The following is a 13,869-nucleotide window of genomic DNA, read 5'->3' on the forward strand; positions in this document are numbered from 1 at the left end:
AAAAGTGAATTTTATATGATAACCAGTGACAACCAGCTCAAGAAGAAGCTTGAAGAAGCTCCAAAGCACTTCTCAGAGCCAAACTTGCACCAAAAGAAGATCATGGTCACTGCTTGGTGGCCTGCTGCCCATCTAACCCACTACAGTTTTCTGAATCCCAGTGAAACCATTACATCTGAGAATATGTTCAGCAAATTGATAAGAGGCACTGAAAACTGCCTTTAGTCAACAGAAAAGGCCCACTTCTTCTCCAGGACAATGCCTGACTGCACGTTGCACAACCAACACTTTGAAAGTTGAAAGAATTGGACTAGGAAGTTTTGCCTCATTTGCCAAATTCACTTGACCTCTAGCCAACTGACCACCACTTCTTTGAGCATCTCGACAACTTTTTGCAGGAAAAATGCATCCACAACCAGCAAGATGCAGGAAATGCTTTCCAAAACTTCACTGAATCCCAAAGCACAGATTTTTTTTTTCAATTAAAAATATGGAACGCTTCACAAATTTGTGTGTCATCCTTGCGGAGGGGCCAGGCTAATCTTCTCTGTATCGTTCCAACCTTAGCATATGTGCTGCCGAAGCGAGCACCCAAAGCACAGATTTTTATGCTGCAGGAATAAACAAACTTATTTCTCATAGGCAAAAATGTGTTGATCGTAATAGTTCCTATTTTGATAAATAAAGATATTTTGAGCCTAGTTATAATGATTTAAAATTCATGGTCCAAAACCACAACTACTTTTTCGTCAACCTAATATTATTACACTTTCTGATCTATCTGGGCATGTAATGTCCTCTGTTTGGTTCTGGCATTGGCTAATAATGTTTTTTTTTGCTAAATGTCTCCTTGGGGATTAAATTGCCCCCATTGAGAACCACTGAAATGGACCCACTAACTTTGCTATGTTCTTTTCCTCCAAAATCAGCATATGTGACAGGTAATTTTTTACTCTTATTAGAACCTATTTTCAGTTTATTATAAGAGAGTAAGGTTTTGAAACATAATTTTGATAAAACATTATCAAAATTTGGTAATATATTACTATTCTTATCTTCTTTTTAAGTTTTCTGCTTCTGATCAGACAACTAGAAACAACTAGACAACCAGAAAGCTAAAGAGCAGTGTCACTACTAAGTGGTGAGAACTAAATGAAGGAAAATGGACCTCGTTTGGAGTGACATCTAGGAGTTTTTCTCCTCTTGTGACTCTCCAGAGTCATAGAGTCACAGAATTTCACATCTGGTAACATCTTCTCATCAACATTAATTTCCAGCACTTTGTTCTATTACAAAAGCCAAAAGAGATTAATTCATGAATTCAACAAATGGTTCTCAAGCTCAACTAAGAAGCTGGCACCAAGCCCCTGTCTTTAAGGACAGATAGTGAGAAATTGAGATCCTTATTTAGCCCCATTCGCTTCAACTTGTGTCTCCTGAAGCCCATCTCGGAAAATGGAAACTACACCTTTCCTGTCACTGAAGCCAAAAATCCACGGAGTCATCCTCAAATCCTCTCCTTCACACATCCCAATTCAATACAGTTCTTTTGACTCTCCTTTCAAAATATGAATATATTCAGACTTTGAATACTTCTAAGACTACCACTACTGTCCCTGGATTAATATAGAATCTCCTAATACATCTCTCCTTTTCTGATCATGCTTCCCAGTCTAGTCTCATCATAACACCTAGAGTGATCCTGTTATAATTTGAAGTCAGGTCAAGTCATCTTGTCTGATTTCAAACACTTGGCTTCCAAACTCACTGAGAAAACACGTCCGTCAAAGCATTTTCAACAGCCTAGAGTAAGGCCCTATATTATCCACCCACTTTGTTGCTATAACTGACTTCCATGGTATAAGTATTCCCATTATGGCCAATTTCAAGCTACCAGTGATTGTCACAGGTTATGAAGTTGTGAAGAGGTTTGCCATAGCACATCATTATACAGTATTTTCATTATGCAAATACCATTGATGTAAATAATCTCAAGAGCATGAAAGTGAAAGCTGAAAGTATTAGTCATTCAATCGTGTCCGACTTTTTGTGATCCCATGGACTATAGCCTACCAGGCTCCTCTGTCCATGGGATTTTCCAGGCAAGAACACTGGAGTGGGTTGCCATTTCCTTCTTCAGAGGATCTTCCTGACCCAGGGATCCAACCCGGGTCACCCACTTTGTAGGCAGAGGCTTTACTGTCTGAGCCATCAAGAGCATAGATAATACTAAAATGAAGTAATTAAGAAGTGATCAATTTTGAGTACTTATTACCTTTGTTTTTAATATAATTTATTTACTTAATAGTAAGTTTACATAATTTAATTTTTTAATAATGACTATGTTTGACAACCAACTTGCAAAATTCTTGAAAAGTTAACAATTGGCTACCAGGAATCAGTTGAACTGGCTCTAACTCATAGTGTAAATAGAGCACCAAACCTGCACTTGCCTACAGGTCTTTATTTTTCCATTTTCTTAGAAAAGTCATCTTCCAAAGACTTGCAAGTACTTCCTCCTTCATTTCTTTCAGGTTTTTTGTTGAATGCTACATTCTAGGTATCACCTTCCTCAATCACCCTATCTAAAATTGTACCATTCCTTGATTCCCTTCTCCAATATCCATATTCATTTATTTTTATTTATTTTTCTGTGCCAGGTCTTAGTTGTGGCATGTGGGATCTTTTAGTTGCAGGTGGTGAACTCTTAGCTGAAGCACATGGGATCTAGTTCCCTGACCAGGGCTATCAAACCCTGGCCCCCTGCATTGGGAGCATGGAGTCTTAGCCAGTGGACCACCTGGAAAGTACCCTAGATTCATTTTTAACCTTAGCACTTATCACTGTACTATATACCCTTTCTCTGACTTGTTATTTACTCCCAGTGTTCTGCATTAAATTCAAAGTTCAATAAAAGCAGATATTTTGGTAGAATCTGCTCCCTCTCAAATCATTAGTACTTAGGTCTGTGACCATCAATTAATGGGACCTCAATATAATGTTGTTGAATGAATGGATCAGTATCAACTTTTCCTTTATTTTACTTCCTTTCCTGATTCTAACTGCCTAATAGTTAATGGTATGCTTTTATGTGAAAGAAATGGCATCTTTCCAACCCACAGGTACCAACTTTACCTTCCCCTACACTGTTTGAGTTGTTAACCATAATCATGTGTTACTTTTTAAATTAAAAAAAATTTTAATAGAAATAAGTGACAAGTAGTGAAAAGGAATTTATGGGTTTCTGTTCCTCTTACTTTGGATGTGTTTTGTGAGACAATGTGAACCAGTAAAAAGAACACAAACATGGGTTCTAAATTGACTCAACTACTGTGAGGCCATATGTACCTGTGCACAAGTGCACCTGATAGAGGGAGCAAGAGTGGGATCTGAAAAAGACTCCTTCACAGGGCTGCTGTAAGAATTCAGTGAAACACTGTACGGAAAAGTCTCTAACTGCCTGCTATCTAGCAGGCAGACACTCAATACTAATTTACTCACACTTCCTTATTCATATCCCACTCCAAGGCTTGAAGCCTGTTTAATTCCAACAAATGAACACAATGAAAAAAGGATTAGAAATATGCCAAACCTTTGTTCTGAATTTGATTCTTAAAATACAGAGATCAAACATAATCGTCTGCTCCTGTCACTTCTTCTTGCACTTTTTGGCTAACTTTAGGCAAAAATAATGGGCTAAATATTTACATCTGATTCACTATGGTGAGACAAATATGACTTCCAAAGGGCTATGATTTAAACACGGGATTAAAACAGTCAAAGAAGGGGTCAGCAATAATTCGACCTTTACAACCCACAAAGTGCTTTATGGGTCACACTGCTCCTTCTCATCCGTTTGATTCTTACATGGATGAGAGGCATGAATGGGTGAGAAAGAAACTGAGGCCCAAAGAGGTGAAGTGACTTGCCCAAGATCACAATCTGAGCAAAGGCAGGTCTTAGGACCAGTCAGTTTTTATTCCTATTATTCTGTCATCTAAAAAAAAAGAAAAAAATCAGTGACCTGTTTGTGCTAAGAGCTGAAAACATGGAGGGAAAAATTTTTTTTAAAGTTTTTATGGTAATAGAATGGAACTATTCCAAGTGATCAGTGTGTATATCAAGTATATTATACAACTTGGTTTGATATGATTCAGTTAGGCAATGAATAAAAATTTTAGGTCTGAAAGGAATCCAGTATCATTTTGGTACATCTAGTGGAAGGCGAGGGAGTTATGTTTCAGTTCATTGTGAGAATTTGCTGAAGAAAATTGCGATTTAATAAACCATTTATCAACCTCTTGGTGGCACAATGGGCCTACTAAATTTGGAGGGCTGCTTGCTATTTCTTCAGCAAAGAACAATCAGTAAAGTACTTGATGGGCACTTGGGGACAAGACAGGCAACCATGTGAAGGGCCACGTGCATGTGGTATTTTCATAGAAAATACTATTTGGTGATGATGAAGTATGCAAAGGGCTGCTATGCTGAAAGAAAAAACCTAGGGTAGGGGAAGATCAAGGATGGTTGGCATGGAAGCTTACCCAGCAAAAACACGCGATGTTAAGCCAATTACAGGGATTACATAGTGTCTTAGTTTTTCGGAAGGATTCCTTGTTGAAGAGGCCACATTCAGCCTGGGGAGACATCGAGGTAAATTTGAAAGACTTGACCACGAACAATTTAGGTACCTTTATTACATCTCTGAGAAAATTACGAGGCGAAGAGTGCGCGCCCCACACCCCACCTCAAGTTCTCAACATTCTGGTCCCCAAACCAGGCATTTAAAATGGATTAGAGAGGTCTGGGGCCTACAGTTGGCCTCCACTGAGGTCTTTTTGCTCCTTTTTTCCACCCCACCCTTCCCCGATGAAAAACACAGCTGGGTGTGCCCTCTCTTTTAGGAGCGCAGCCCCCATCTGAGGGGGCGGGCCCGGATCCCGGCGGGCTCAGGCCCCGCAAGTTGGCGGGACCCGGCGGGGGCGGGCCAGCGCGGGTCTGAGAGAAGCCGAGAGAATGCTGGCTGGCGCGCGCCGCGCTCAAACTCGCGCCTCCACTAGCTCACGAGCTGCGCCCCACTCCCTCCGTCACCAAAGGCGCCCAGCCAATGAGCGGGCCGGAAAGGCCGGGCCTGCGGGCTAAGCAATGGGAGGGGGAGCTGCGGGAGGGGGCGGGAAGTCGAGGGCGGGCCAAGTTTGATTGACAGCTCGCTGTAACCAATCCTCCGCACGGCTTCTCTTCGCTCTCCTCTCTGCTCGGTTCAACTCTTCGTCCCACCTCCTTCTCCTCCACCCCCCTCCTCGTTCCTTTGCGACCCGCCCCACTTCCCCTCCCCCACTCTGCGGGCAAATCGCTGCTGGAAAGAGGCGGGGGCCGAAGCAGCGGGCTTGTGTGGCGCCTTGAAGCGGGATTGACAGGCACCCTGGCCAATAGAAGGTACGCTGATGGCGCGGCTGTGGCTGGAATCAGCCAATGGGCGGGCGGGCTGGGGGCGGAGGCCCAGGTTCCAAACGCTCCGCGGCGCCATGGGCTGAAAACTCAACCGAGATGGAATCTCCCAGTCTGAACCGGTTTCAACCGGTTCCGAGTTTGAGGCACTAGGAGGAGGGGGAGAAGCGGCTGCAGCGGCCGCGGCAGGAGCAGCGGGAGCTACAGCATCAGCAAGAGCAACAGTAGCTACAGCCCGGGCGGCGGTGCCTGTTCCAGTCTTTGCTGCTGCAGTCCGTGCAACCACCCAGAGGGGGAGGGGGGAACCACCAGTCGCTGAGGAGCAGGAGAAGGGGGGAAAGTTTAGGCGAGCCTGGGTGGGGGGGGGCCAGCGCCGGAGCCGCGTGAGAGAGGGAGCCGTATTTTGGTAGGGGGAAATCGGACTGCAACTGGCAGCAGAGCGTCCCCCGGCCTTGTGGACTCTACAGCCCCTACTCCTGCCGCTCCTGCTGCCGCCTGTGGCTGGAGGGTCCCCCTGGGGCTGAATCTTTGGGACTTGACCCCGTTCCCCTCCCCCTTCTCTCACTCCCCAGCCAGGCGGGAGCATTTATCCACAGATTAATTCCCCTTCTTTTTGGGGGGGGGCGGGTGAGTGTGCGTGTCGGGGGGAGGTGTCCCTGAAATAGTAAATATTGTTGAGCTTTTTTTTTTTTTTTTTGCCCTTATCCTCTTCGTTTGTAAATTTCTTTTTTAAGGTGGGAAAACTGTGAAACCCACCTTGATTTTCCTCCCCTCTTCCCCCTCCCCGTCCTCCCTTGCCCTAATACCCCGACAAGGAAGGAAGAAGCAGTTGGTTCAATCTCTGGGTAAGTCGACTGTGTCTTCGGGGCCGAGGGTCGGGCGGCGGCGCGGCTGGGCGGGAGGAGGCTGGCGTGGGGCGCGGCGGCGGCGGCCGCGGGAGGCGAGCCGGGGAGGCGGCGGCGGGCCCACAGCAGAGCTTGAGATTGAATGGAGCCGCTTCTGTTGCTGGGGGATGGAGGCGGGGAGGCGGCCGCGGGAGGGGAGCGCTGGCTGGGTCATTCGCATGTGCGGGGAGCGGTGGAGGAAGGCAAGGAGCGAGATAGTGAAGTGGGGCCCGGCGCGGGGGTGGAAGGGCTTCCCCCAGCTCACTGGGCTGGGGAGAAGTTGGGGAGATTTCAGGAACATTTCTGTAAATTATTAGGAGTGGAAGTTTCCAGAAATATTTAGTGCAGCAGCATTGAAACGTCCGCCTGCATCACGTGGCCTTTCGGTGGAGAGCTTGGGATCGCGGGAGGGAGGGGCTGTGGAGTCCTTGCTCCTCCTGCAGGTAAACTCAGAATCTCTGGGTTTTTTACGAGTAGAATTAGAAGAAGGAAAGGTTAGTTGATCTTTCAGGGATCTGCAGATGAGGTTCCGTGCTGTAGGTTGTTTCGGGGGACTTGGGTGTGTTAAAAGTGATCGACTCATTTACTGCTGGCATTGTACGGTAGGTGATAACCCTGATACTCCTTTATTCCGATGCCTGAGTTTGGGGTGGGTGGGAGGAGATGGTGTGCTGGAGGAAGTATTAAACGATTTGCCCATCGCGGACCTCCTCTGATCACGCAGAGGCCATGCTGCATAGAGAATGGGGCGGTGAACTTCAGGCGCCTGGTCTAAATGCCTCCTCCGAGTATGGGCGGGGTGAGAGCGTGCTCCAGTCTGCTATAGTTAGAAGTGCTGCACTTCGCTTCGGCTGGGAAGAGAGGGGGAGGGCGGGCCTTAGTGAGGTGTGTTTCTACTGAATGAAGCAGGCAGTTGCTCACACACCTAAAGTAGCAGTTTTTCCTTGTAGAGACTTGCTTTTTTGACCTACTGTGTAGTTATCATAAAGCAGCGGTTATGATTTTCTGGTTTGGGGTGGGAACCCGCAGTGTGTAGCTGCCTGCCTCAGTTTGAAGTGGCAGTGGAGGTATTTTGGCAGTCACTTGTGGAGTCGCCACATGGCTGGTTAATACTTTATATTTACTATACTGTGAGTGGAATTTAGGATTGGATGTCTCAAGAAGAAAAGGCTTTTGTGGTCTCTTACCTCTCCCTCTATGGCTTTTTGCTATCTGCCTGATTGTGTATCTTAAGCGTGTGGGACACTGCTGTTAGTGGAAAGAATGTTTTGGAAGCTATTTGATTTGGGAGACTAAATGTGCTTGGCATTGACCAGAAAGCCGCCATTTCTGTACTACTTACAGTTCAAGAATAGGTAGGTCATTTCGAAGATAGCACCTAGTTTTAAGGGTGGCATGCCCTGCTGTATTTAACACAATCTTCTATTCTGAACCTGATTTTTTCGCAGGAGTTTGTTTCAAAGGAATTTGTAAGGACAATGTACTTTGAAAACTTTTTAAGAGTCACTTTTTTTTGGTTTTGGCTATTACATTGTGATAGGACTAAGGAGAATAAAAGTTCGTTCAGTATTTAACACCCCCCCCCATCGAAAACTTTTGATGTGTAGAGATATCTTGGTTATTTGTGAACTTTGCTTTTCAGCCTCAAATTTTTAAGATTGTTCTGATTTTTAAAATTATGGCACTCGAATGGGGGGAATTTACATTTGACATTTGTACAGTATATATATTTTTATTAGTATTTAGATCAGATATTGTGTGTCCAGTATTTTGTATTTGAAATACATTTAATAACTACTGTAGAAATTTTTGAAATCTCACCACTGTCAGTAGTAGATGGAAAGACTTAATAACTCTTAAATTCATAATTCCTCAACTTCTATGTTATATCTAACATAACTGATTGATCCTTCAGACTTTTACTTTGTTGTAGCTGGCATCATTAAATAAAACATTTGAGTTAAAAATTTAAATTGCTGCCATTATTAAGAACGTTTTTAAACTGTTGTAAAATACCTAAGAAATAAGCCTTTTTCCTAACAAGCTAGTTTGTTCAGATACAGTGTAATCCGGTTAGCCACCCCGTTTCCTGGTCTTGGAAGGTTAAAAAGGGGGGGAGAAGTGGAGACGACCATATGACCTTGTTGGGTCTAAGTATTGTAAACCAGGAGTGCTTAACCCAAGGTTTCATGCGTGGCTTTCTGAGTATCCTGAATCGTCTGTCTGTGATTGTATACGAAGTTGTGATTTTTTTTTTTTAATTGGCAAGAGCTGTCCTGTTCCGTTGATGTGAGGCATCTTGACCCAAAAAAGGTTGAGTACTGATTTAGCCAGACTTAAGCATCACTGACTTGGAAGAAAAGTAAAGGGAAAGATTTTTTGTAATGTTAGACAATAAAAATGTGCACGTGTGCCAGCCCCTTGGAATAGAATCCTCTTAAAAGGATACCATTATATATGAACCAGTAGATTTCAGCCAGTACATTATTTGAAGAAGCTCCTTTTTCTGTTATGATAGAATTTATTTGTTTTTGTTTTTGGTTTTTTTTTTTTTTTTTTTGCAGGGTGGGTTGCCAGGGGATAGTTAGCAAGCTTTTTTGCTTTGCTAGTGAATACCTGGAAATTTTTCTAAAAAATCTTTAGATACTGTTTGTTTTTTCTTCTAGACCGTATATGTTCAAGGAGCTTGTGCACTTGTAATTTAAACCCCCACGTTTATTCAAAGAAGAAACAAATGTAGATGGTTTCATTGTATGTAGAAGCTTAAATTCTATAGAAGTTAAGGATATGAGATCTGTTAGACGTGTGGTTCCTGCAAATCATTGCTATATATAGGAAAACTTCGATACTACATTTAGTTTTTAAGTGTCTTCGATATGTTTTGAAAATTAAAGTAGCATGAAATAAGGAAAGTGAACTTTTACTGAGCTAAAATGCCCTGCTTAGGAAGGGGGGACATCCATTTGAACTTCATCTCCATTTAAAAATTTGAAATCAAGACTTTCAATTGTATCAGGTTTTAGGGCCGTTAATTCTTTAATAATGTTTTTTAAAAGGGTTAAGATAACTTTATATGCATGTTAATAGAAAGAACTGTACGATTTTTCTCAGGTCTAAAAGTAAATCCTAATAATCAATGCAGTTATGGAGTACCTAAGTAGCTTCAGGATTTGCTTTTACTATCTCAGTTGTTTAGGTAAAAATCTCCAAAATACAAAGTAAAGTATTTGTAAGAACATGATGGAAGTGAAATAACTTGAGTAAAAACTTTTTGACTGATAATGTCATAAGTGCCTTAAACTTTTTTTCTTTATTTTCAGTAATCTATGCCAGCAATTATGACAATGTTAGCAGACCATGCAGCTCGTCAGCTGCTCGATTTCAGCCAAAAACTGGATATCAACCTTTTAGACAATGTGGTGAATTGCTTATACCACGGAGAAGGAGCCCAGGTAAAGTAGCTGACCAAAATATTATTGCAACATAATAGTTGCTGCATTTAGAATAGAATTTGAAATAACCACCTTTTAAAGAAGTGTTCCATAGTTTGTGTTAAGTTGGAATTATATATTAACTCAAAGGTGGTCTGTAAAGTTGGAATTATATATTAACTCAGAGGTGGTCTGCAAAAATAAATTGCATTATATTTTGAAACGGTTTAGAGTGGAATGTTTTGGAATACTGTTCTGTCCTTCAGCAACCTGTATCCATTTACTAAAAGATCCCAATGTATTAAATGTTTTGTAGATATTAAAGGTTGTATGTCCCCTATATATTGAAATTAATAGAGTCTTCTATTTTGAAACATTTAAATTGCGGAAGTACTTCACAGATAAAACTTATTTTAAAAATCCAGCAATACCAAGTGTCTGAATTTTAGCACGTGTAAAAGTGCTACTGTTAAAGTAGGAGATTGTCTTAACATACAGTGTTTTGATAAGTTTAAGGCGTTGGATTTTTTTTTTAAACAGAAGTGTTTGTAAATTTAAACTTACATGTTATAAGAAACAACAATCTAAAAAAAAAACTCTTGAGTCTTCACCCTGTGGACTTAATAATGTAAAGTTTTAAGTGAGTAAAAGTTTTTGCTTTTGGGTTAAAAAGATCTTTTAAAGTGATGTGACAGATACTTTATTAGTACAATTTTGTTGCCAGAAAGTACATTTCTGGGAGATAGTATATCTTTAAGATACTGAGTTATATTGAATATTTGCCTAATTAAACCCTGGCTACTTTCATAATTTTTAGAAACCTCTAAAAGGTGGACATAGTAGAAAATAGTCTAAAAAACATGGTACGTAAATATTAACAAGTATATAAGTATTTCTGTTCCCTTCTGAAATCTAACATTGAAGACCATGTAAGTTGTATGAGTGTTTGTTAGTGCAGTTTTACACCGTAGGGGCTTTTGATCAAGAGCATTCCGAAAAGTATTTCTGTTTACTACACATACCATGTAGTAGTTGTTTCCTGATGATTATATTGTTCAACGTGAAGTTTTAAGCTCCATTTCATCCCAACATGAATGTATGGAAAACAGCTGCTTTGGAAAGAAAGTATGAAAGTAAGATTGAAATGCATGAAGTGAGGGGTATGGACTTCCTTGGTGGCTCAGTGGTAGAGAATCTGCCTGCCAGTGTAGGAAACACAGGTTCTATCCCTGGGTCAGAAAGATCCCCTGGAGAAGGAAATGGCAACCCACTCCAGTATTCTTGCTCGGGAAATCCCATGGACACAGGAGTCTGGCGGGGCTACAGCCTATGGGGTCACATGTTTATTGACTGAACAACAACAATGTTGGGCTCAACTTTGTATTAGAAGCACAAGTCTGTAAGCCACTAGGAAGATGGCTGTTTAATTTTATCACATCATTAAGCTACCACTGCTGTTTAGTCTGTTCTTTTTTTTTTTTTCTTTTTTTTAGTCTGTTCTTTTTTAACCTGTCTCACAGTGCCTAAAAGTATGATAACTAAATAGACCAGGGCTCTACGCTTTTAATTGGAATAGTGATTATGAAGAATAGGGTGTAATACTACTATTAGTAATGTTACATACTAATGTGTGGAGATAATAGTGATTTGTTTTAAATGATTTCTGAATAAAGAGTACATTGAGAAAAGTTTTTACAAACATTTTCCCATTTATAAAAGCAAAATTAACTTTCCCAAAAGTAAAAATTTTATGTTTAGTTAGATCTCTCATAGGACAAATCAATTGTATAAAGATAATCAGTAAACTGATAACTTGTTACAGATTAGGAAACAGGCTTAGAGCCTAAAGGCAGCTAAGAACCCCTTTTCTGATTGGGGTGTCTTTAAACTTCCTTGTTCAGTCAACTTTTTCATATACCACATTTTATGGGGGGTTTTATTTGGGATAAAAAGTTTGGAAAGCATTGTTTTAATGTTAGATGTTTTAATTTTATTCCAGTAAGGTTTCTGGTCATTCCTCTGGAGTCTCATCCACAAAGTGTTCCTTACCTTGGAAGAGACTAGAGGGTTAGTGATGAGGTTTTGTAACGCACTTGTTATCAGTGACTGCTACTTTAAGGGTACTTTTGAAAGTGTAGTAAAGAAGATACGTGATGTAAATGCACATATATGTGATGTGAACTCATTGTTTTAATATATGGTTTGATGGGGAATGTTTGGTTTTGGTTTGTCATAAAATATGTACTTAAAATAGCAACTAGAAATTATGCTAATTAAGCTTCCAAACTCACCTTTATGTAGCCTAACTTTTAAAAAATGATTACATAACTTTGGAGGGAAAGAAATTATTAGAAGGGTGTAGGTAGAACTTTTGCTTAGATGGGTAGTATAGTAAACTTTTAGCACTATAATATTAGGACTAACTTCTGTTACAAACATTTTTAGCCAAGTAAGCTGCCAGGAGAAAAAAAATGATAGAGTTGGGTGGTTTCTTTAATTCTGTGTTAAGTGTCTTGAACTCTTTTATCTATTGCTTAGCAACTAAAATACTTTCACCATTCAGTTAGTAACACAGGGAGATGCCAGGTTTTCTCTTTGGTTTCCTTTTGTGTCTTTTAACCCCTCCTGGGCTTTTAAATTAAGAAAAGAATGTTATGTAAGGGGACAGTGAGATTAGTAGGACAGTTTTTTTTTTTTTTTTTTTAGGACAGTTTTTTTAAAGGATGCAAATACTAGCAGTAACTTTTGAGAGTAAAATTATGACAGAATGAATGACATAAAAGGAAGGAACATGATTTATGCAGAGTTTGAAATGAATGGTAATACTGTGGAAAGTATTCATTTATAATATATAGAATGCTCATCACTTCAAAACTGATGAAGTTATATCATGACCAAATAACTTGCTAGGTGTGGATGTTTAATACACCTTATCCTCTTAATATGGGTTACTATATTACATTCAAGTCTTTATCTAGTTGGATATTCTTTCTAGTTAGATATTCTCAGGGGAAGAATCAAAACACTGCTAAAATGGGCTTTAATCCTAAATAACTCACATAACTATTTTTTCTACTTTTGTTGGTTGTTTATGATATAATACAGTTAGAACCCTTTAAAGCCATCAGTGCTTTAATGAAACCAAATTTAAGAATGTCTAGTTGTATTTCAAGACTTTACACTCTGGCTCTAACCCTGGACCCTTAGAGTGAAACCCAGGCACCTGATTTTTCTTTCAAGTTCCACAGTGTTTCTGGTGTTATTGTCAGAGTACAGAACCATTATCTAATTTAGTTGAGTGTGTATTTGTCAGAGTTTTCTTTTAAACAGTTGTATTGAGAAAAATGAGAAAAAAATTGAGAAAAAAATCATGAATGTGATATCTGTTCCCTGAGGAAAAGACTTCTTTCTTAACATCAAAGCTACAAGAGAAAAACGATTTTTTTGTAAATTGAAATAAAAGCCAACTTAATATCATGAGGTGTCTCTGTCAGAGATGATTTAAATAAGAATGTTTTTCTCCCCCCTTTTTGATGATTTCTTATTAATTACCCATAGAGTCAAACCCTTGATCAACTAAATGATATAGTCTGAAGGATAACTGACTTTTTTTTTTTTGGTTATGACATGTGGTAGAAACAGGCAAAAGATAATTAGGATCCAGTTGAGCTAGGGATCAGCCTTAAAGGTGAAACAGATTAACCTGTTGGCTTCTGGGTGGGGGGAATCATTAGACTTCAGCCTTTGGTAAAGCATAGTGTTCGTATCATATGAAAAACTAGCAGTTAAAATGAAGAAACTAGATAATGTCAACATGGCTGCATCTTTAAAACTGTCAGGTGTCAATCATAGCTCAGTAAAGCTGAGGGGAAAAACTGTCAAATGGAAAGAGCAAGTTGCAGAAGGATTTCCATAGTATACCATTAATATAAAATTCAGTAACCATACAACTGTATTTATGAAATTCATACACATGCTGTGAAAATCAAGGAAAAGACGCCAGATCATGAAAGTATTTGTCTAGAAAGAAGGAACAAAGAAAGGAAATGGCATTGAAGAAAGGTACAAAGTTCCATAAGTTTTAGATCTGATATTTAAAAGGAAAT

At 40.2% G+C, this 13,869-nt stretch overlaps 1 protein-coding gene and 1 non-coding gene across 3 annotated transcripts in view; one reads left to right on the forward strand and one right to left on the reverse strand.

Annotated features, from left to right (window-relative positions):
- Positions 1-484: 484 nt before the first annotated feature.
- Positions 485-591, reverse strand: LOC136165666 (U6 spliceosomal RNA). Its single transcript, XR_010662670.1, has one exon. It is a non-coding gene; the product is annotated as a U6 spliceosomal RNA (small nuclear RNA).
- Positions 592-5,821: 5,230 nt separating this feature from the next.
- The window catches only part of XPO1 (exportin 1), a 40,971-nt gene continuing 32,923 nt past the window's right edge, over positions 5,822-13,869 (forward strand). The window contains exons 1-2 of one of the 2 annotated variants that reach the window (XM_065929083.1): positions 5,822-6,293; positions 9,653-9,784. In XM_065929083.1, the coding sequence (XP_065785155.1) occupies positions 9,659-9,784 (126 nt within the window). In that variant the 5' untranslated portion in view covers positions 5,822-6,293; positions 9,653-9,658. Of the gene's footprint in view, positions 6,294-6,777; positions 6,935-9,652; positions 9,785-13,869 lie in introns of those variants that run through there. The other variant, XM_065929084.1, reaches the window with a different exon arrangement.

This window comes from Muntiacus reevesi, chromosome 3 (assembly GCF_963930625.1).
Source record: "Muntiacus reevesi chromosome 3, mMunRee1.1, whole genome shotgun sequence".
In the NCBI taxonomy this organism is placed as follows: domain Eukaryota; kingdom Metazoa; phylum Chordata; class Mammalia; order Artiodactyla; family Cervidae; genus Muntiacus; species Muntiacus reevesi.